Raw genomic sequence first — 23,852 nt, forward strand, 5'->3', positions numbered from 1 at the left:
TATCAACAAGGTCATGGAATGATTCATGGATTTTGACTACTGGTACTGAAGCAGATGGTCTGCGAAAAAAACAAGTATTACTACTATGATAAGATTTTCAGCACATTTTGTGATTTAAAAGGTCACCTGCCACCACATTACAAAGTTTTTCCAACTGGATAGTTTTTGACAGATGTTTAAGATCTTTTTATTTTTAACAGCTTTATCTGAATAACTCAAACAAGGAAACAACACACAAAGGATGAGATACTGAGATGTAGCAGATGTTAATTGGTGGGCTGTTTTAATATTTTAATTTTTGTTGTTATAGATTCCTGTAATATAGTTTTATATGTGAAATAGATTATTAAAATGTATTTTTATATTGTTAATTGTTTTAAGTTTCTACCTCTCAGGAATAAAATTGATTTCTGATTCTTTTATATCTCAGAGAAGAATTGTATAGGACAACTCTTGGAGGAAACATTTAAGAAATATTATAAATGTGTATCTCTGCCAAATTAGATAGTTATTTTTATCAGTTATCATTAATTTCATATTTAGATATAAATAGATACTTATATTGCACACAGATTCTGATCACTATGGCATCTCGACTAATGTAGATGGTTAAGTAGTGAAAAGTGTGTGTTAAGTGTATGTAAATAAACAATCTTGGAAACAACTTTCAGAATAACTTGTTTATACAAACAGATACAGGAGATGTAAAAAAAAAAAAAGTATTTCCACGTTATATTGTATAGGATACCTCATCAGCTGAGGTTTCTTGATTTGTTTTTATTTATGCCTATAAAGTTATAGTAGAAATGTATGAAGAATAGCTATGTTTAATTATGTTTTGTTTCTTCATATTTCTATTATTTAGATGAAAATCCTTATGAAGCCATACGGGGACTGTGGGAAAGTGCATATGTGTCACAATTTCTTCGTCTATTCCAAGGAAAGTTTGGTTTTACAAAAATAACAACTTGGGTAAGTTTCATAATTTATAGACTCTAAAGAAAAGTGTTCTGTCTCAGGACCTGTGCAAATATATATAATTAGATCAAAATAAATGTGTAGTATTTTATTCATTCAAATATTTATGTATTATGTTATCAAGTGTTTCAGAGACAGAATCCAAACACAGTTCATTATGTAATGTAATCTGCCATCAAAATGAATAGTAATGACTGTTATGAAGTGATTAAGATAGTGTACAAACAGTTCATAATGTTTCTTATTAGTGTTTGATACAGTATACAAATGGAATCAAGTGATTTCTTATATTCATTCCTCATGAGATTATGCTCAGATATAACATTTTTATTTCTGTTACCTAATTTGATTCATATGGTAGTCTTTTTTTCATATATGGATTTTGCTTAATACAGTTCAGGAAGTAACTTTCAGAATTTACATTGTTATGTATACTAACCAATGTGTTCCAATTGTCTTATTGATATATAGTTCTTATGATGCAAAATAGACAGAAATTCTGAACTTGCTCATAGCAAAGAAACTTTCAGATGAAAGAAAACTATCTATTTAAAATAGTGTAAAATGCAAACAATAGTTTAATGCATAAGAATAACAATAATCCAGCATAAAGGTAAAGTATGACAAATTAAGGTTATTTAAAAAACTAAAACATTATAGATTTCATATCATTTTGAAGACTTTGTTTCAGTATTTTTTACAGATGTAGCTTATGTTTTGTGAACTTTTTACAGTTTTTAGAGTCATAAAAAATTAACTGTTATTATAGAATAATTTATCTTGTTATTTCACAACTGTAAGGATTTGCTGCCTTCTTTTCATTCCATATAAAAACAATTGTCAGTAGTCATGGCAGCTATGAGATTGGCCCCTTCTTATTTTCTGTCAAGGTAAACCACATGCTTGTCTCTTATATCTGAACAGCTTGTTATTGTACCTAGATACAGGAAGTTCTTTGTGTTAGTGACTATGACAGCAATCAAGAAACATTTGCAATAGTCTGTCATCATACAAATTAGTTGTGTTTGGTATTTAGTGACTGTTCTTATCAAGTAACCACTTTTCAGTCATCCAGTTATCTTTGTGTTGAGTGTTTTTTCTTATTAACTAACCACCATTCAAGTGCACTTGTTATTTTTTGTATTGAGTCTTTGTTATGAACTAACTACCATTCAAGTGTATTTGTGACTTTTCATATTGAGTGGTTGTTATTATTAACTAACTAAAAGTCAGTAGACTGGTTATGTGTTGAGTGATTGTTTTATCAAAAAACAATTGTTCAATGGACTGTTAATTGTTAGTTTTGAGTGATTGCTTTTATTAAGAAACTATTGTTCAATGGACTGTTAATTGTTGATATTGAGTGATTGTTTTTGTTAAGAAACTGTCACTGAGTACTTAGAGTAAGGCTGTCAAATACCTGTCATTGTCATGAGTAGTTGCTTATACTATCACCTAAGTCTAATTACTAGTTGCTGATTTTTAATTATTTTTATCACTAAATACCAATTGTTGATGGTGTCAAATGTCAGTCATCCAACTGAGGGTGGTGGAAGTCAACTGTCTGCTGTTAACATGTTTTCTTTCGTACTGCTTGTAGTATATACAGGAATTCCACACTTTAAAGAAGATTAAGTAATCAGTATACTGTATTAGTTTTAATTAATAACTAGTGATTATCAAAAATTGTGTACCAGGCTTTATAAATCTTGGTGAAAATGTTTTCTAAAGAAACTTGGGAATCAAATTTCAAGTACTTCCATGAGTGGAGACAGGTTGCACCAATGAATTATTGTGAATTGGAACTAGTCCCTGAAATACTAAAAGAATGCAAAATGTTATGTAACTTCAGACAATGTATTTTATCAAAAATGTGCATAAAAATATGGTTAATGAACAACTTTGCAAATCATAAGTTTTTTCACCATTGATAAAATATTATAAAAAAGCGTATTTCTTTAATAAGTCATTTAATGAAAATTATACTCCTACGTTTTGTGAAAGTATTTACCTAGATCAGCAGATCTAAAGTAGTTTTCATAAAAGTTTCATGTTTTTAATAAATTCACTTTTTCTTTCAATTGGAAAGTGTTTTATATCTTATGTGGACATAAAAATTGCAGCTTGTTCTTTTTTTATACAAAACCTAAACTTCAAAGTAGTAACAATGGTTGTGAGCTAGCTGCAAAATGGTATGCTCATCTAATCAAAGATGACTTAGACAAGATGGTATAATATCTTCATGCTTTGCCCACTGAGAACACTACTTCCAACAGTGTTGACATCAATGATTTAGTCAAGTGTGGCAACCAAATACAGATACAATAGATTCACATCATGTTGTTGTTGGTTTTTCCAGTGACTTTTTCACATTTTTCTACAGCCACATTTTCATTCATTTGACTACACTTCATAGCTGAAAATATGTATTTTGTTGTTGCAGTTGTTAACCTCATCGTTAGCTTATGCTTATGTTTACCTGAGGTTGGATTCACTAAATATTCAAAATTACTAACAGTTAATTCATAGGATCTGGTCTCTAGCCAAAGTTGAGAAGTTTATTGTTACTAACAGTTAATTCATAGGATCTGGTCTCCAGTCAAAGTTGAGAAGTTGATCGCTCCCTCTTCAGGTCTGGCGTGTAGTATGTAATTTGGCATTTTTAAAGTAACTTTAAGTTACGCAGTACATGAGTATACACAGTTTAAAATGTCGAAGCTTTTTGATTCTTCTGTCTATGTAAAAGAAGTAAAATTAATCCCACCAATTTAGCACTTCATTTTTCACCTATTAATTTTCCTCATTTCTTTTGTTTCTTCTCTCATCCGAGATAGCCCATATTTTTCACATTTTACCATTTTCTTGTTGTAAAGCCCAATGAAGATGAAGTTCATAATGCCACTATAGCAAAGTACAGATTTAGAATAATCCAGTTGCATGTCAGAGCCATCTAGTGGAACAATTTTAAACCTAGTTGTTAATGTAAACTCTACATTTCTGCTGCACACTTACTTCCACCTTCAAGGAACAACTGTTTATGGTTCCCCAAGTCAAGTGAATAATGTACCAATCTTTCTAACAAGAAGTTCCAGGACTGCACCCAACCCTTTCTACTATGAAGTCCTTCTAAGGACTTGCTATAAGGTGACAGCAGATTGCCAACTTAAATGTAGGATACTAAATATGTAATTAGTATTGAGTAATGAAAAATAAATGAAAAAGAGGAGTAACTGTTTAATGATTAGAAGTATATAACTGTATAGTCTATTAGTCATTATGGTGATTATATATCATTCTAACTGACTTGTTATTTTGGGTGCTTAGTAATTGTATTTATCAACTAGGTTAACATCTCAACTTATTTACTCTTGAAAGAAGATAGTTAATAGGTAATCTCTTTGAAGTTCACAAGACTACCCCAGGGGTTGGTAGGATAAAAGCTTTTTATTTGTGTGTAGTTTTGTAGAGACAATGACATGAAAGCACACAATCTGAAGATTTAAAGAGACTGGCTAGATTTCAACTGAGACAGTTTCATTTTTTTTTGTCAGAAGAAGAGTAGGTTTTTGTTGTCTGTACATTGTATTATCATTCAATTGACTGATAAAATTTGCTGTTGAGTGATTGCTCTTTGTATCTAACCACTATTCAATAAATTGATTTTTTTTAGTTTTAGTGATTCTTATTAACTGTTGAATTGTTGCTCCTATTAAATGATATTATTAAGTAAAGTCAATAAGTTCAGTGTTAAATGATTGCTTCTATCAAGTAGCCACCTTTTAGTAGACTAATTTTGTTCGTGTATGTATGTTTGGTGAGCATTTATATTAAATAACTGCCATTCAATAAACTTTAAGGTTGTTTATGTTAAGTACTTGGTTAAGGAGGATAAATGGATATACTTATTGTGTTTAAGCTCTTGTTTAAGGAGAAAAGCAGTCATATCAAACTTCATTGTATCTTGTTTCAGACTTCCTGCACAGTATTAAGTTGTTTCTGATATTTCAGACCACAAATGCATTTGTTTTTAGTATTGCTTCTAAAAATTATTTAAGAAATGACAAGAGGTTCATTGATTGATACTTTACTGTATTGAAAGAAAAATTTTCTTTGACAAGGTTTAAATTGATTTAGAAATCAAACTCATAAAATAGTTTGATCGATCTCCATCGGGGCTTTATATGAAAATACCAATATGTATCCTGTATGTGTTTAATATGTTTATGAAAACTAGAAATTCTTGAAAGGAAACAAAATTTTATGTTGTGAACCAGTTACTTTCAGTTGAGAAACTAATTTTTTTGTTTCCTGTGAATAACTAAGGTCTTTTTTTTTTCAAGTTTTAATTCAGTAAATCCCTCCCTCTAAATGAAATTAGTAACAATCACAGCTAGAATCTGATACACAGGCTAGTTGACCTACATTTTTTTAAACTTCAGTGGTTGCCCTTTATAGAGAAGTATGTTTGTATTCTTTACGTAAAAGTGGAAAGGAGGCCTAGGTCTGAGTGGAACATTAAAAAAACTCAACCTAATTGTTGTTCTTGTCTAATCCAGTTTATTATCCTTCAGCCAATTTCTCTCCTCTCCATTTGTAAGAAGAGCTTACAAAAAAAAGGGGGGCTTGCTTAAACATATTGGGAATAGAAGTTGGTCCGTTCATAAAGTAAGAATGACAAAAGATTTTATCTCTCGTACAGTTAGATAGTTGTCAAATGCAAAATAAAATCTCTGTGCACCAAGCAAAGCAGTATTTTACATACATATAAATTGTTCTATGTTGTAAATAATGATGTTGCCTTTTATGATCTTGACCAACACAACCAATAATGTAAACGTTTTGGATAAATCAGTGGGAGTAAAATAACATATTAAATATTAACATAGTTTGGAACAAAGGCGTCGCTAGATGCTTAACCCTATCACTCCAAGTCGAAGGCCATGCCCTTGCGTTTCTTGGTTCGAATCCCCGTCGCACCAAAACACGCTCGCCCTTTCAGCAGTGGGGCGTTATAATGTACGGTCAATCCCACTATTCGTTGGTAAAAGAGTAGCCCAGGAGTTGGCGGTGGGTGGTGATGACTAGCTAGTCTTACACTGCCACATTAGGGACGGCTAGCGCAGATAGCCCTAGTGTAGCTTTGCGCGAAATTCCAAACAAACAAATTCTTGACGTGCATTCAAAATTTTATCGAACTACTATTTTATGAATTTACGTCCATACGTTTGGTATCAAACTGTAGATTATAACTTAAACGTTATTATTATATATTATTTAAGTTTTAAATTTAAAAGTAAATAAACAAAACACACACAAACATTGATTTTTGTGTCACGTGGTAGATTGAATGTAGTACTGTTTCGAATTATATGTTTGTGATGCCAAAGTATATAGTCTATAGTTTCGTACGAATTAGAAATTCAGATTACCAATATTAACAAGACAAAATATAAAATAAGAACCTACTATATTTTCTATTTTCTGAGATATTGCTCACGTACTGAACAAACACAGTGCCCCTCTCCCGCTTACCTATTTCCATTTTTGAAAACAGCCTTTTATACAATGACTTGTATATATGACATGTGAATAACCAATTGAAGCTTAGAATGCCCTCTTTATAGCTTTCTCTACTATTTTCATGTCTTAGGACGCCATCCCGCTCTTTCGAGACGAGATTTCAAGGGGATTGCGTTTGTCTTTAGTCTGCTCGAAATTTCAAATCTTTTAAAATAGAAATAAAGCTTAGTTACTTAACTATGTATATTATAATGGAATTCTGTGGTATAGATGTAATAATTTATGGTTATTCATATGTATATATAAAAGCCTTCACGTAGAAAATTTCATAAGGCTCAACAAGCAACGACAAGCAACAACCGAGCACAAATATCGTAACTAGAAGAGATAATAATTGTTTGCTTTACTTCTTTGTTTACTGTTCAGTGTTTTAAGAAACATTAGCTTTAAGAACAAGTTTGTAAATAGCAATTATTTATATACATATATAATATACAATACTTTGCATGTAACTGTATTTTATAAAACACTTATCCACTACAACACAGCCAAGACAGGTTATTTTATAAAAAATAAAGTTCACTTTTATATTATTGGATATGATAGAATTAGTGCACGTGCACCGCGTGATTATAACTTCTGTTTTGTTATTCGGGTACGACTGGAAGGTCGGTATAACAAAAGTATATGTAAATATGTAATGTTATGAGAGTTAAGCTACTTAGACAAAGCATTTGTGTTTTCGTGTTATAATTTGTAGTAATTCTAGAACGAAAATAGAATAATTTATATTTATTATTTTATGGTAGTTGCGAGGTCGGTCAAATTGGCAGACCTCTATAGTTTGGACCGAGAAAATAACCGAAAAAATATAAAGTTTTGTCGAAAACGAACGTTTGAAATGTATTTTGGAGATTAGAGAGATGAAACAAATAATATTTGAGACGAAGAATAGTTTTTTAATCATGGCATTAAAATCACCTCGCACTCTGGCTAGTAACAAAACAGACTCGATGTTTTCACAAACAAATCTAGTATAAATAAAAATAAAAAGTCTGAATTTTTTGTGTACAAAAGACTAGAAATCATTACTAAAAATTATCAGATTTCATGATGATACACGTACAGCATTAAAAGTTATAGTTCAAATACTTGACGTGTGCAAATAAGTATACCAACTCATGTATTTTATACCGAGTCAGTCATGAACGGGTTAAATTAAAAGATTCGGATCTTGAGTCAGTAGACTTGACCAATGGCGATTCATCTTTTTCGTGAGAAGAGTAAGGTTCAACCTTGTTGTGCCGAAAGCCGCCAAGTTTGGCAATTTTCTACCGAGTTCCAGAAATCGCAAGAATTTTTGGCGTTTTGATATGATATTGATCATAGTTTTCTATTCACATTTTCAAGACACCAACTGGGGATTCAGGGTACTATCATATACAATCGGGACATTATCCACGTGTGCAAGTGCTGAACGAAGCCTCTTATTTAAAATAATGCAAGTGTATTTAACCCATTGATTGTGGCCGTTTTAAACGTTCTTGTAATTTTTGTAAATCTTACACCGTATTTTCGGTACATTCGCGTTCAACAACCGTAAGCGGATCGTACACTGTATAACGAATCGGGAGTCAATGGGTTAATTAGCTATAAACATTATCAGTGTGATTTTTTAAATTTTGCTCAAGTAGTCAGCATGCTCTAGTCGGAAATTAATATTGTTAATTAACATGTTTGAATGTTGAAAAAGAATATGTCAGTTACCGAACACTATAGAACGTATTTTAACCTGATGTATTATTATTATTGAATAAGTCGTATAAAACTGTAGCACTATATATAGAACGAGGTTTAACATTGTTATTGACAACTGTCACGGATAACAATACAGCATATTTCTTACATTATCGGAGTTGAACATAACTTATTGATTACATACAGGATTTATTATTATTATTGAAGAGGTAAAAAAAAAACTGATACAGAAAATAGTGAAACAGATATTTAGGTTAGGTGATCAGGGGTGAATATAATATATTGTTACAGTATTGTTGAACACACTGACATGAGCAACAGTATGTCAAATATTTAGTGCAAATAAGTGTGTACAATTCAAACATAAAATAAAAATTTGACTAGTATATAGCATGCATTGTTCAGATTACACGTATCCAGACATCTAGCTTTGGGTGAAAATAATGAATAGAATATATATATGTGCGAAGCTACACGTTATTCACTTCAAGTTTTCTTAATAAATTAGTAACTGACGCTTTGCCTTAAGATTCACTATCCTCATATTTCAGACGCGAACATTTAATAAATCACAAACATGTTTCATCAAAGGTTTGCGCGTTTTTCATTTTCATTCCCCAAAAAAATATTTGTATGACATTTTTATGTGACATTCTTTTCGTTATTCGGCTTAGAGAGGTGGACAGTATTCTTGGGGCGGTAGGTGCTGCCTTGATTTCCTTCCTTGTGGTAATCAATTAAAAATTATCTGAATCGTAGGGGTTCTCTGATTAGGTTTAGGTTTGTGCACATAAAGTATCGCTGATTTTTGCTCTTTAATTAAGCTTTAACGTTGGAACCTAATTACTTTCCGTTTTAAAATTTTAAAATTTAATGGAAGTTGCTGTTATGAGCTCACACAACCACTGATTTTGTTTTGAAAATGTATAAACATTGCTATGCAATCCACCTTTTTTTGGCTAAAGTATAAAACAATCTACGTTCGGACGTGACATTATACGTCGCAACGCACACCACACATTTTTTTCATCCTACGTATAATAATTCTTCAAGGTTCAGAATTTATCACTTTGTACCTGCATTTCTGCGATATTCCTACTTTGGTATCTGTGGTCTCAATGATGACGTCACTGAAAATTGTTTCCAAAACATACGTTAATGTTTACCCAGAATTAGTTAAGTGGCGCAGCATTATTTGTACCGCCTTTTAAATACTTCAGCTGAAAATGTTCTTCGAATAGTATATTATGAATCAGTCAGCATAACTGCACGTGAATGCCATTCCCGATTATAAACTGTAGTTTTTTGTGTTTTTTTCGAAACAAAATTCATCCACACCCACGTTTTTCTCTATAATAGTTTTATACACATAACTTATGTATTCGCATACACCCAAATACGAAATAACTTTTTATTGTAAAAATGACCTTGCCTCATTCAGGTTATTTTTTATACCCATGTTTCTTTGTGACGCAGTTCGTTAAACTGGAGAAATAAATCAAAAACTTTAAAATTGACAACGTAGAATTTTTTTCTTCTAAGAAATACTGTTTACCGAGGCATCATTGTGTCTGGTTCTGTTACTAAGTTTAGATGTGGTATGTTACGTGTATTTGTAGCGTTCCACATCTATATGTTTTGAGACGTGTTGGGACCAAAGCATCTGAATAATTGCTTCGCCACTTCTGGCTCATTTAGGTAACGCTGTTTCTGTGATTAACATTTCAATTCATGGAATCTTGAGTTCCCTTTGGCTACTTTTATGTAAAATGTGGTTGAAATTATTCATATACATTTTAGAGGTAAATCATAAATTAAAACGTAATAATAAACAATAAATTCACTGACATTGGTGTAGATCAAATTGAATATTACACATGTTGGTACAGCGATACAAAATTGTATAAGTGTAAATTGAATAATACACATGTACTGGGTACAACAGCAGACGTATTGTTACTAACGAAAGAAGTGATGAAGTAACATTCAGTGGTTATAACAATAGATTTTGTTATTATTGACGTGGATATTTTGATATTATTGACGTTGAATGAAAAATCCAAAACGCGTGTTTGTTACAATAATAACGTCATTCTGTGTCACTTTGTGCAATAAACTCGTCACGCGATTAATTTGTTTATACTGACAGTGAATTGATAATTGTGTTATTTAAAGGTTGTTTTGTTTGTTTGTTTTTGAATTTCGCGCAAAGCTTCGCGAGGGCTATCTTCTCTAGCCGCCCCTAATTTAGTAGTGTAAGACTAAAGGGAAGGCAGCGTGTCATCACCACCCATCGCCAACTCTTGGGCTTTTCTTTTACCAACGAATAGTGGGATTGACTGACATTATAACTCTCCCACGGCTGAAAGGGCGAGCACGTTTGGCGTGACAGGGTTATTTAAGGAAAACCATATTGGTCGAAATATTAACTTCATTATTAGCAGTTTAAGTGGAATACCATGCGATCAACAATTAAAAGCGCTGTTTCGTAAAGATAACGTAATTTGTACTTAAGATACATAATAAGAAATCTTTAACATACATAATCAGTAAACAGTTACAGTTATTGAATAATGAATTCGACGAAATAGCATAACATTATTCAAATATCTAAATTAATTTAGATTATTGTAGAAATAGAGGTGGCTTGTTTGGATAAGTCAGGCAACTCAGAATAGTGTGAAAAGCATGTTAGGATTATGCTCCCCGAAAATTTTGAAAAAGTCAGTTCTCACTGACACTTGTATTTACCACAGATATAAGCAAGCACAAGCACGTACATGTGCAGGAAACTTGTATTTTATTATACATTGTTTAATTGGTTCCTACACACTACTGCAAGTCATGTTGTACGTAGCAACACTTTTTGAAGTGCAAGTTGAAGCTTAAAAAAGACCTACAGTTACTGTGAAAAAATGTTCGTTCAACTGCTGTCCGGTTTGCCAGATGTACACCTGCGCTCACGTACAGGTATGGTGAAGTGAAATGGACTCAAAACTCCATAGATATGATAAGAATCACGTTAACTATAGATGTATTTTTCATTTGCGAAACCTCCAGGCCTTTCCTTTGCAGTGTACTTTTAGGTATGAATGTAATAACGCGCTTGCCAAAAGAGGAGTGTGGAATATATATATATCCACTCAACGCGACGTTTTCACAATTTTAGGCCCGTTGGTGTCGAATTCTCCTCCAATTCTCTGGGTTTAAAGCGTTCGTTCATACTTCTGTAAATTATGCGAACAGTAGAAGTACATGGTACTTAGAACGAACTCTTACTAGAGCAAGTTGCATTGTGGCAACAGTAACATTTACTTGTGTAAACTGTGTAGTAATCAATGTTAAAATTGTGCACGTATAACCTGTTAAATCTAACAACATCTTAACTTCCTCTGTTATGTGTTGTCTTTCCTTCTTTCCAATAATCAAGACACGCGTTGTGTGTCGTGTGGCCAAAATTTCCTACAGAACAGTGTTATTAACAGGAGTGATAGTTTAACGATTTTCTATTTACTGTAGCTCGGACATTGGTAGTCCAAATTATCAAATATTTTCAATGTATGTATTATACTACAACCTTACTTTATATATCCACCAAACATGCTCACCTTTTCAGTTGTGGGGCGTTATAATATCAATCCCACTATTCGTTGTTAGAAGAGTAGCCCAAGAGTTGGCGATGGATGGTGATTACTGCCTTCCCTCTAGTCTTACACTGTTAAATTGGGAACGATTAGTATAGATAGCTCTCGTGTAGCTTTGCGCGAAATTCAAACAAAACTTTACACATCAAATTTCAAGTCAATCCATTAAAAAACACGAGATATAAAATCTCCAATTTTAATTTTCTTTTTTTTTCTCGCATTAAAAGTGTAAAACGGTTGTATGATAGAAATGCATACTTGTCTCTTTGTTTGTTTGTTTTTCAAATTTGGTGTACTTGTAGAACTTTACCACCTAAAATTAGGTGTCAAGTTTAGTCTAAATATAAACCACGTATGCAAAGTCATTCAACAAAAACTGCTCGTATTTGAACAACATTTTTATCCACGCCTACGCCAAAAGTAACGCGAGCTACCAGTTTGAAATGTTTACTGAAGCTTCACCTAAAAGTCAAAATTGCACCATTTTTAGTTTTTGAGATTCGTATCAAAGACGGTTGATTTAAATTAGCAAAGGTATGAGGTAAATGGACGTATAGATAAATAAATATTGGTTAGGTCAAGCAAACTAGATTAGCAGTTTCTAGTTCAAGTTCACAGAAGAATCGTATGTGTGGACAGTTATTGATTATTTAATGTCAAATTCTAAGCTCATTTTTACTAAGTTTTATTAAATTCTCCTAATTAAATGGGTTTAACGTCATGTGATATTAGTTTAAGCAATTCGCGGAAATACAGGTGCTTGATACAGTTGTACCAATTGTGTAGAAGAGATGACAAGAAACTTAATTTAGATTCCATAGCGTTACCATGAAGGAAGGTATTAACACTGTTTTATAGAGAAAACATTACTGCCACGTACTTTAAAGATTCTGTTTAGTTGTGTAAAGTACAAGTCTATTTTAAATTGTAGGATTATCCTAAAGCTAATACATGTTAATTTTTTATCTTGCTTTAGCTAATATCATGCCCCATATTAAACAGAAAACGTGGCCCGGCTAACTTGTGAATGAATATTTGTTGTAAACATCGTACCAATACTAAAGCTGTAGTTACCAGTTTAGCCACCAATTTTGATTTCATTTGTTTAAGCCACACACTCAATCATTTTTTTTGGCCAGACCCTTTTTTCCACACCAAAGATGAATTCGATCAGATTACAATCGTACAATATTTCTTTATTTCTGGGTCGATTGTATTACAATTTGCAGGGGTCAGTACGCCCAGAATCCTTTTTTTTTTTTTAGGCCGCCCTTCCGATTTTAGGGAGTGGGAGGTTTAAAAACAACGTATTTTGTCATGAAATGCCCTTATTTTCATCAGTCGAAGTGAGAACTATTACAGACTCCTTGCGACAACTCTACAAACTAACTTAATCAAGGTCATGTTTTTTTTATTTGTGCTTTTTTGTATCTTACCGGGGTGATCAGGCAGTATATGTGTGTGCGTGCAAACTTAGTCTTTTTGCTCTTCTAGTTTTTTATATATTCCGTCTACTCCTAATAAGATTTTGTCAAGATATCTTATGAAAACTATTAAGACTAAAGCATATAGACGTGAGACATGTCTTTCTTGTAATGTTACAGCGGTTAAAGGTAAAATAAATTAGCAAAGTTAGGGCTTTTTATTTTGCCACTCCTTTGCATTTGGACGTACTTGGAATTGTTTTCGTTTTTTTGGTTTTACAGTGATCAAATATGAAACGAAAGTCGCAATATTTGTGAGAAAAACCGAGAGCTCTAAACAGCTATCTTGTCTGCATACGTAAATGCTGTCAGGGGTTGTTTTGATATCGATAGTGTTCGTTCACACAATACAGAGTCAAAAAATAGGTCTTTATTAGTTCATAACTTACCCATAAAGTTTTTGTCATTGTGATAGAAAAAAATCTATTTACGCATTAACGAACTTGCCTTTATATTATAAACGTTATTTTTTTAAAATTCACACAAAACCACACGAGGGTTGTCTTCACTAGCCGTCCCTAATTTAGCAGTGTAAGACCAGAGAGAAGGTAGTTCGTTACCACCACCCACCACCAACGTTTGGGCCACTTTTTCCAACGAATAATGGGATTGACCACAACTTTATAACGACCTCTCGGCTGAAAGGGCGAGCAAGTTTGACATAACGGGTATTTGAACTCGTGGCTCTCAGATTAGGAGTCAAGCGCCCTAACCGCTTATCCATGTCGGGCCTCTGTATTACAGAGTTACGATACATTTTTTTCACAAAGTTTCAAGTTAAGTGTTTATTTCTTTAAAAGTACACATATTGTAGTTTGGTTGCTTTCTTGGAATATGCTATCGAATAAGTTGAGTTGTCAGGGGGAGGTGCATGTTACATCGGCTTATGAATCTTGGCCTCTCTAGTTTGTCATATGTAATGACAAAGCCGTCAATGTCATAAAGTTTGTTATCCCTTTCTTGGGGGGGGGTATTTTTAAATATCGTTTGGCTAGTTTGTGTTTTAGTAATACACTTAATTGAAATAAAAAAAAACTTAAGCTCCGGCTAGTTTATTAGGCCATAAAGAAAACAGAAGGGAAAGAACTAAGTCAAAGACTCATGAGAGTGCTAGTTCTGGGGGAGGGGGGGGTTAATCAAAGTGGCATGGTACAGAATAACGGATTGCTTACGGTGACACACGAAAGTAATAGTTAGGTATGCAAGGATAGACAGCCTTGCTGAAATGAAACAATAGTTGTTACATGGTGAAAGGGATAATCACAGTGACGTACGTTTTAGTTACAGGAAACGACATTGGTGACATGACAATAATTGTATGAAACGTGCAGAGGACGAAAGGCGGAAGACTTTCGAAACGTCCTTCTCTGCACTTGTGTCTCCACAACAGGCAGTTGCCGTCCATTCTACAAAGTTTCATCATAAATACTCTGCCAAAATAATCTATCAAAGAATGATACTTGTTGAGGTGGTTTATTTTGAGGTATCGCAAAAACAGCACTTATCAAATGTGGTGAAATGAGTAAGTTTTTTTTATTATGATGGCAGATCTGTAACTCGTATATACATCAGGGATATGGGGGTCGCGGAGTGCGAACATTTTAAACCTCTACTGTATGTTAATAGTCACGGAAAATAAAATCTATGGCTATAAAAAACATGTTATTGAAATTGTATATTTACAACCTCGTTCACTTACTAACACGTTTCTTCAAATCGGCATGAACTTTACTATGGGCCGTGATACTGGTTCGTTACTAACTTGGGCCTACATATGTTATCGATTTCAAAAACGACCCTCCATCTTGAAACAAATCCTGGCGACAACCATACTTGTAGAAGAGGAGGGGAGACTAATTCTTAAAGGGTGATCAGTAATGGTTACATATTTTAGTATTAATTTTGACGAGGAAGGTATCATTAACAGCTTACAACAGTGATTTTAACAAATAAAAAATCAAGAAAAATATTTATAGGATGAAGAATCGATCACGATGACATATGACAGTAATTTTACAGACAAAATTAAGGACTAATTTTACAAATTATAGAACCGATCATGATGACGCATGACAGTAATTTTTACAGAAAAAAAATCAAGGACATTAATTTTAGAAGGTACAATATCGATCATAACGTATGACAGTAACTTTTACCGAAAAATAAAACAATGTGACTGGTTTTACAAAGTATAGAACCGATCATGATGTATGACAGTAAAATTTACAGAAGAAAATCGAGGACAATTTTTACAGGTTGAAGAATCGATTAAGATGACATACGAAAGTAATTTTTACAGAGAAGAGGGCACAGTTTTATACTACAATAACGCATATCAGTAAATAAATTTGTTTTTCTTCAAATCGTTTATTCGTGTTACCAAGGGTGGATCTCAAAAAACATCATTTCTGATTTGTGTGTAATTAACTGACACCACAGTGTATGAAAAGAAATGTTAACTGTTACTATAAGTCTTTGATTACTGTTGACATTTAAACGAGGTTAGCGGCTGGTGCCTCGTCTTTCAAAGTGATATCAAATCGGAATCTACGTTTGCCCGCAGGTGGAGCAGGTAATATTTACCATAGTCACCGAGAAGCAGGGAAATGCATTACAACCCCTCCCCTCTTTCCTGTCTGTCTGCGTGCACGGTTCGAAGAACACACTAATTTAGCTGTAATCCTATCAATGTGGCGCCTGTGCGTTCATTTTTTTTCCATATTTTTTTTTACTAGTTTCAAAAGTTTGACGAAATTTCTTGTCTCAGGCCAAGCAACGTGGGCACGTTGTTGTTTTTTGTTTAGTCACGTGTATCTGGGACATAGTTGGGTGAGGGCTTTGGTGTATGTGTAACACTCACTCACAGCTGGTCTATTTTCCTATGCTGCTGTGAAGAGTAAATCGTACATTGATTTGAAAACCTGTTATTACCTTTCCAGGAAAACAGTTTTTATTAAGTTAAATGTTTTCAGTGTTAGTTTGATTTATAATATAAATATAAAAATAATATAAATTGGAAAAGGTAAACGTGTAAGATGTGGTACATTGAAGTTACGAAACTAATGTATTTTAATACAGCATATTTCTGTACGGTTAAGTTAATAATGTCAGTGCATGTTAAGTGCTAACGCTTTAACTCACTCTGGTATTGATATATTGTACCAACTCCCACAACAGTGTTAGCAAGATAAAACATTCATCCCAAACTTCTGTGTGAATAAATAAACTTACTGATCTAATGTCAAGACGTAGGCTCTACTTTTATACGTAAGTACATGCCTGTTTTTATTTGCTTTCAATACTACACTTAAATGCTGGCCGATCCCTTGCATTTCTTAAGTGCGTTGAGAGACAATAGCTGCTTGACTACCTCGCGTAACAATATATACGATACCCGTTTCAGACATAAAAATAATACAAAGTAGATCGGATGGCCAATCAATAATGTATATAGCACCATCTGTTGATAACATTACGAATTAGTAAAGATGAAATTACTCGGTTCTTGTTTTTAAAGTTTTGTTTTATTTTTGTCTGGTCCCCGAAAGCGTGAGTAAAAGAAATTTTTCTTTATGTTTGCGTCCGGTTTCCGGTAGGAGTCGTATGTACAAATTTTCATGTCTTGTTTTTATTTATTTCCGGCATTATCTTCAACGTATGAACTTTAATTTTAAGTATATTTCCACTTTTGCTTTTCGTGGTGTAATCATTCTTATTGTATCACTTAAGGTAAAATGTATTGTAATGTAAATTTTCAATCCAGATTCATACAAATAGGTTTGAGTTGACCCTGTGGTAGAGCTTCGGATTTCGGAGCTGAATAGTAGTTTGAGCCTGTGCGGTCCACAGAATATTCTCTTGCACTTTTAAACTGTGGATGCGTTATAAGAGTATCAGACAGTTCCTTACAGTGGGTGGTAGAATGCTGCCGACTGGCCGCGTTTAGTGTGGTCAGTAGTTTAAAATAGCCATAGCAGATTTGCCAGAAATACATTTTGAAATACAAGTTGTCAAAGATTGCTTTGACCTAGTTGTATAAATTGGCGACTGTTTTTAGCATCACTTCTACTATGATACACATTCCTAAAACTGTCTTCTAATGACAATTCAGTATTACAGCTTTTACAATTTTTATGTCAACCGTTCCATTTCTTGCAGAAAAATATTCGTTTGAAAATGGTGTCTTATCCCTGTTTGTGTCAAGATTTTGGGGAAAATCCATTGCCTTCAGCAAAGTAATTTACTTATAAAAGACCTGTTTTAAATGCCAACTTGATAGTGTACACAAGGGAAGTAAGGATCATGCTTACCGTAATTTTAGTCAAAAGAGTAAAGTTGGAAAGTATGAAAGGGCTGATGGATCTGGTAGGTAGCAATAGTCTATGTTGAAGTTAGAGCGATCCGAGAGGTTGTCCCAAGATATTTGAATCCAAAGAAAAGAAGAGTGCGTATTAGAAGGACCATTAAAAACAAGAAGGAACTCTCAATGGCTGCGGCTGTCATTAGGCTTCAAATCGACCAGGAGATGAAGCTATGAACTAAACGATATTTGAAAAAAAACAAAAAAAAAAACAAATTCGGTGCCATTTCATGAGCCTCGGCTAATGAGATGCTTTGTTGGAAATATTTTCATTGTCTTGTATCATTTTGTGTTTGTTTATTTTTTTTAATTTTACGCAAAGCTTCTAGATGGCTATCTATGCCAGCCGTCCCTAATTTAGAAGTGACAGAGTAGAAAGAAGGCAGCTAGTCAATACCATCTTCCGCCAAAGCTTGGACTGCTCTTTTACCATTAATTGTAGGATTTTCCATAACTTTATAACGCCTCCATTGCTGAAAGGGGCTAGCGTGTTCTGTGGTAGGATTGATTCGAACCCGCGATCCTTAGATTACTAGACGAGCTCCCAAACACCCAAGCCATATCATTCTGTAAGTGAAAGACTTTTATGTAATTTATGAGACTTCAACCAATTAACGTCATCAGAATAAGAAGTAGATGAATATTTACTCTTGATTGTTGTAAAATGCGCGGAATGACCTGGTTATCATTAACACATTGTAAAATGCTCATAGAATACCTATCGCAGTAAACCTTTAATCCCCTCAACAAAAGTAGCAATGCTTTGGAAATATTTTTGTCCCAACATCAAAAAAATCTTGAGTTTCACCGCCTTTTTTAAACAAGATGTCTGATCGTAAAGTTATACCTAGTTCTATGTAAGAAGTCGAACTTGCGGATTTTCATTTGTTGAAAGTTTCCATTAAACATGGCTTATTTAGTACATACGATTGACTCATGATGTTATGGCTAACACATCTTAGTAACGACGCCATTTAACCAACCCCTATCGACACAAATATTAAACAAAAATATATCAAACAAAAATACGAATAATATTAATGATAGGAAGGTAGGTTGAGATATTGTAACACACTATTGTAAAGTGTTCACAAATGTAACCTGACCGGACAAATAATTCATCAAACGAAGACCATCTCTCATGATTACTGTGCAAGCTCGTTTAGAAATCAGTTTGCCTATCTACCCATTCTAATTAAACGGAATTTGAAACCGTACACACAACAATTGAGTGAACTTGTTGAAAGTGTTATAAGAGTTGACGTGAAAGAACCATTCAACTGGTTGTTACATTTTAGATCCAGTTCATCTCCACCATACCTAAGTCGTAAGTTTCCTTGTTTATTTTGTAGGAAAGCCACACTGTGTCCACGACAGGGATTTGACCCCAGGATTTTAGCATTTTAAGTCCCTAGATTTATCGCTGTCCTATCGGGGACCCAAGCCCTAAGTCAAAAATATGTTTAAAAATATCGAGACGTTATTTTGATATATGAGTAAAATTCGGAATATTCAGACTTTTTCCATTTCTTTAACAGATATTAAATCTCTCCCCTCCCAAGTTTCAGATTTTAACATCACACGGAAAGGTTAAACTATTTTACATGAATACTGATAGTTTATTGGTGTTAATCTGCTTAGTTCCTTCTGGATATCAGAACACAATTTCACCACTTCTGATCATGTGCTTATTTGTAAATGGAGTAAAAAACTAAATTATCAGTTTGGTTATGTGATTATATCTGTTAAATGTCTTGTAAAAACAACATAAAAGAAAACTTAATATATTGATTGTTGAAAAGTGCAAGAAATCTGAGAACCTCATCTGTAATATATTCGTGTAATTCATTTGGAACAAACAGAAATCGGAAACAAATGGAAACGAAAAAAAAAGCAACAAAAACAAATAAGGTCAAAACGTTTGAAACTATTAATAAAAGTCAACGTATCATTCTTTTTTTATTATTTCCGGTAGACATCGGCTTTAAATTTATATGAATATTAAATAAATAGATTGTACTTATTCCAGTTTTCAAAAACAAGAGAAAGAGAGAAAGGTTACACTATGTTGGTTATACACCCTTGTGCAAATTAATTGAAACAAATGGTCATTTTACAATATTTTCAGTATGGCGGCCGGTGTAGGCTCGCTGGACCCGCTGATTTCCTTTAATAATCATTTTTTACACACAGACGGCGTCATTAACTGTGTTTTGCAATACGGCCGACCTATTTACCAACTCAATGAAGTAAAAACTGTATCAATGGTGTCTGAAATACAAGAACCGGACGCAAGAACAATGGAGGAAGGTGTTATTCACTGACGTGACTCATTTATTCGTACAGGGTCAAAGAAGTCTGCATGTTCGCAGATCTCCAGGTGAGAAACTTCGAGAATCTCGCATCAATCAGTTCGTAAAACATCCCTTGAAGAAGATGTTTTGGGGCTTTTTCGACTACTATGGCGTCGGAGGCTTACATATCGTAGAAGGTATGATGCGAGGACCACAGTACATCGAAGTTTTGCAGAGAAGAGTCGTTCCAGAATTGAAAAAAAGATTTCCAGATGGATCTGGCAATTTTTAGCAAGATCTGGCTCCGTGTCACACATCGAAACTTATGAAGAATTTTATGACTATAACGCGAATAAAGGTGCTGGACTGACTTGGAAACTCTCTGGACTTAAATCCTATTGAAAATCTTTGGGTTATTTGTAAAGAAACACTTCGGGAAAAAGACTGTACTACGAAAGATAAGTTAATTGAGGCCATAATTGAGGTGTGGTACCGCGATCCAAAAATTAGTAAAGATTGCAGTCAACTCGTGGACTCGATTCCAAAGCGGATTAATGACCTTCTGAAAAATAAAGGTGGTCATATCATGTATTAATTTGCGAGTAATTTTTGGATTCTCAGAAATAAAACGCAAAAAATTGAAAAAAAATCGTAATTTTCCATCTTGTTTCACTGAATTTTCACAAGGGTGTATATGTTTGCATACAAGTAGGTGTAATATAATTAACTCACTTCAATATGTAGTGTAGTCATATTTGGGACCAATTACGGTGTGGACTTCGTTTCTAACATTTACCACCAACCGTTAATACCTATCTTCTGAAATTGGTTACCTCTTACAGTACAAAGAAAATTAGTCCTTTGTGAGATGGGCAACGTTCCAGAAAAAGGCCAATGGTATTTGAATTGTATCAGGTAAGAGCTCTGGACAAGCCAAAGCAAATTCTGGACGTTATTTGTCACAAATCACTTTGAGACGCAAAGTGTGATATGACATCAAGTCCAGACAGGTGTGATTCATTTACCACAAATTACCAACATTGCTGTTTAGAATTATCCAAAACTCTTGGTACAGTAGGTCAAGGTATTAAACGCTCCTTTAATTATCTCTGCTGTCCATACCAACTAAAAACAGGCCCACATTATGATGCCTTCCCACCAGTTTTCATGGTTGGTAGACTGGATGATTCAAGACATTCTCCAAACTGTCACCATACCCACCCATACTCAACCAACCAAAGTAAATAACGAGTAATTGGACTCAATGCTTCTCTTGATGAATTTCCTTTTCCAGTTTCGATACGCAAATCAATATGATGTCTTGTACTATTAGCTGCAGTCCATTAACGAGATTTATCAACGCAGAGGCCCTCATGCACGGTGGACGGGCTAGCCTGTAATCATCAACTCTGATTTAAATTGAGTGGTGGACTTAATACCAAATGTGCGAGTTAATCTTGAACCACGTTTCGAAGTTTACGTGGATTAAAACAGTGAATAAATTTCGGTAACTTTTTTTGTACTGCTCATAATGGGCTTCAGCATTGTCTGGTGGGTCAACATGTCATAAGCATTTGAATCACAAAGGCGATATTATGTTGTTATTCTTAGTGAAAGTTCCGAAGTTCCTGATCTTGTGATATTTTTTTTCACGTAACTAACTGTCAGTACCACTGCTGACGTCATAAAACTTAAAGCAGTAGAGCGGCATTTCTTAATATTTTGCTTCTTGGGTCCCATTTGGTTGTTTGGCACAATCGTTAAAGGCCCACGTATGTAGGTAAGGTCATTTTCAGTTGTCCTGGCCCGCGACGGTCTATAAGTGCGTGTCTCACGGCCCGGCCCGACATGGCTAGGTGGTTAAGGTACTCGACTCGTAATCTGAGGGTTGCGAGTTCCAATCCCCGTCATACCAAACATGCTCGCCCTTTCAACTGTGGGAGCTTTATAATGTAATGGTCAATCTCACTATTCGTTGGTAAAAGAGTAGCCCAAGATTTGGCGGTAGGTAGTGAGGACTAGCTGCCTTCCATCTAGTCTTACACCATTAAATTGGGGACGGCTAGCGCAGATAGCTCTCGTGTAGCTTTGCGCGAAATTCAAAACAAACCAAATCAAACTTACGGCACACCAATGCGCTGCGGGCCACTGGTTGCGAATCACTCCAGTAGAGTATAGTAGAATGACCATGCAAATTAAGTGAGGCGAGACCACTGCTAACTGGAGGTACACAAGTCAGTACGTTGGGTGATGTTTATATCAGTGATTCTTAAACACTAACTCGAAGACTCATTTAAACGTTTTTTTCACGGTCCCCCACACCTATTGATGTTGCTTGTTGTTGTTTTTTTCAAAAAAAGATATACATGTAAAGCTGTATTTATAGAGTCTAACATTCGAGAAAGCTTCTAAAATTGCATATGTCTCTCTTTCTCTTTATATATATATCAACCACACTGAAAATAAAATTGTGAAATTTTCGTGACAATCAGCATCGTGTAAATTAAAGAACTTGCCCGCATTTTTGTGACGCGATTCAGGCCCTGAAATATCCTTATCACAGAATCGAAGAAAAGCAAGATAGTTGTACATTTTACAAGTTCATCATTTATTAACGACTGTGGTTTCGACAGGCAACATTTGTTTTTTTTAGTTTCGTAATTTTGGGGTTTCACCAAATACCGATGGTTTCAAGTATCAGTTATATGTCTTTCTAAATATTAGACTTTAAAAGTTTTCGAAAACCTCATTTCTTTTCTTTTTAGTTGTTGAGAAGATAAATCTTTGAAATTTTAGTCCTACATAGGTTTTGTACCAGCAGAGTGGTAATGAGTGACGTATAGGTTTCTTTAAAAACGTAAATATCTGCTGCTTTAAGACAAATTAGGGATGTATGTGGACAGGTCACGAAAAAACTGCTGGATATGGTCACATGGGGACAGTACACTCTCTCTCTCGAGAGAAATATCAAGCCTTTATGGTACCAAAACGTTAACCAAAATGTAACTGTACATACAAAGTTAAATATATGATGCAAATATAACAAACTGCTTTCTGTCTGAAACACATTTCAGAATCGAAGGAACATCCGTGTTTTAAACACGAAAATAAGCAGAACGCGTGGTAGCAAAATTTACAAAATCTATCTTCTTTACTTTTATTTTTTCGTTCGAATAGTTTGAAGTACAGCAAGAAGGGGAAACCGACTGACCATCCTCATCTTTTAAATCCACATGTACTTTGTATTACACACAGATGTCGCCACTCCTAACTGTATAAAAACTCACGATTTTTTGACGCCGCTTTAACCCTAACATTGCCAGGGCTCGATGATAAATGATCTTTCGGCGCTTGTGTGGAGACTCGCGCGTAGGAACGTAAACTGGCTCTCCTCGCGGGCTAGAAACGCTGAGCTAGGGAATACCACACAACGGCCACTAACGCAGAAGGCGAAATACCATCGACGGGTTCAAATTGTATCACAAGAGGCATGCAGTTAGAAACTGAAAGGTACATTTTCTCTTGAAACAGTATGAGTCAGCTAACATTAAATTAGTTACCACAGTTTATCCATCTTGCAGCAACTAGAACACATGCCACTGGCTGAATTGTTTTATAGCAGCTGGGCGTGGTCAGATGAGGTCAGTACCCCGTCCTGTCCTGTATAGGAACTGAAGACTAAAAGGTTTTTGCCCGCGGGTGGCATAAATGTATCAACGTTGGTGGCTTGTTAGTGTTTTCGTAAAGCTTCAAAGTACAGCGAAAGTCTGGGATTTAGACCTGTGATACTGTCATGCAGTTGCGTTGAAGGAGC

The 23,852-nt window shown here is 34.3% G+C and overlaps 1 protein-coding gene across 7 annotated transcripts in view; it reads left to right on the forward strand.

The window, feature by feature from the left end:
- The window catches only part of LOC143257025 (uncharacterized), a 66,898-nt gene that overhangs the window by 1,947 nt on the left and 41,099 nt on the right, over positions 1-23,852 (forward strand). For 2 of the 7 annotated variants that reach the window (XM_076515094.1, XM_076515096.1), the window contains exon 2: positions 866-972. In XM_076515094.1, the coding sequence (XP_076371209.1) occupies positions 866-972 (107 nt within the window). Of the gene's footprint in view, positions 1-237; positions 274-865; positions 973-23,380; positions 23,549-23,852 lie in introns of those variants that run through there. The other 5 variants (XM_076515099.1, XM_076515098.1, XM_076515095.1 and 2 more) reach the window with 4 other exon arrangements.

Source organism: Tachypleus tridentatus, chromosome 7 (assembly GCF_004210375.1).
Source record: "Tachypleus tridentatus isolate NWPU-2018 chromosome 7, ASM421037v1, whole genome shotgun sequence".
Classification (NCBI taxonomy): Eukaryota; Metazoa; Arthropoda; class Merostomata; order Xiphosura; family Limulidae; genus Tachypleus; species Tachypleus tridentatus.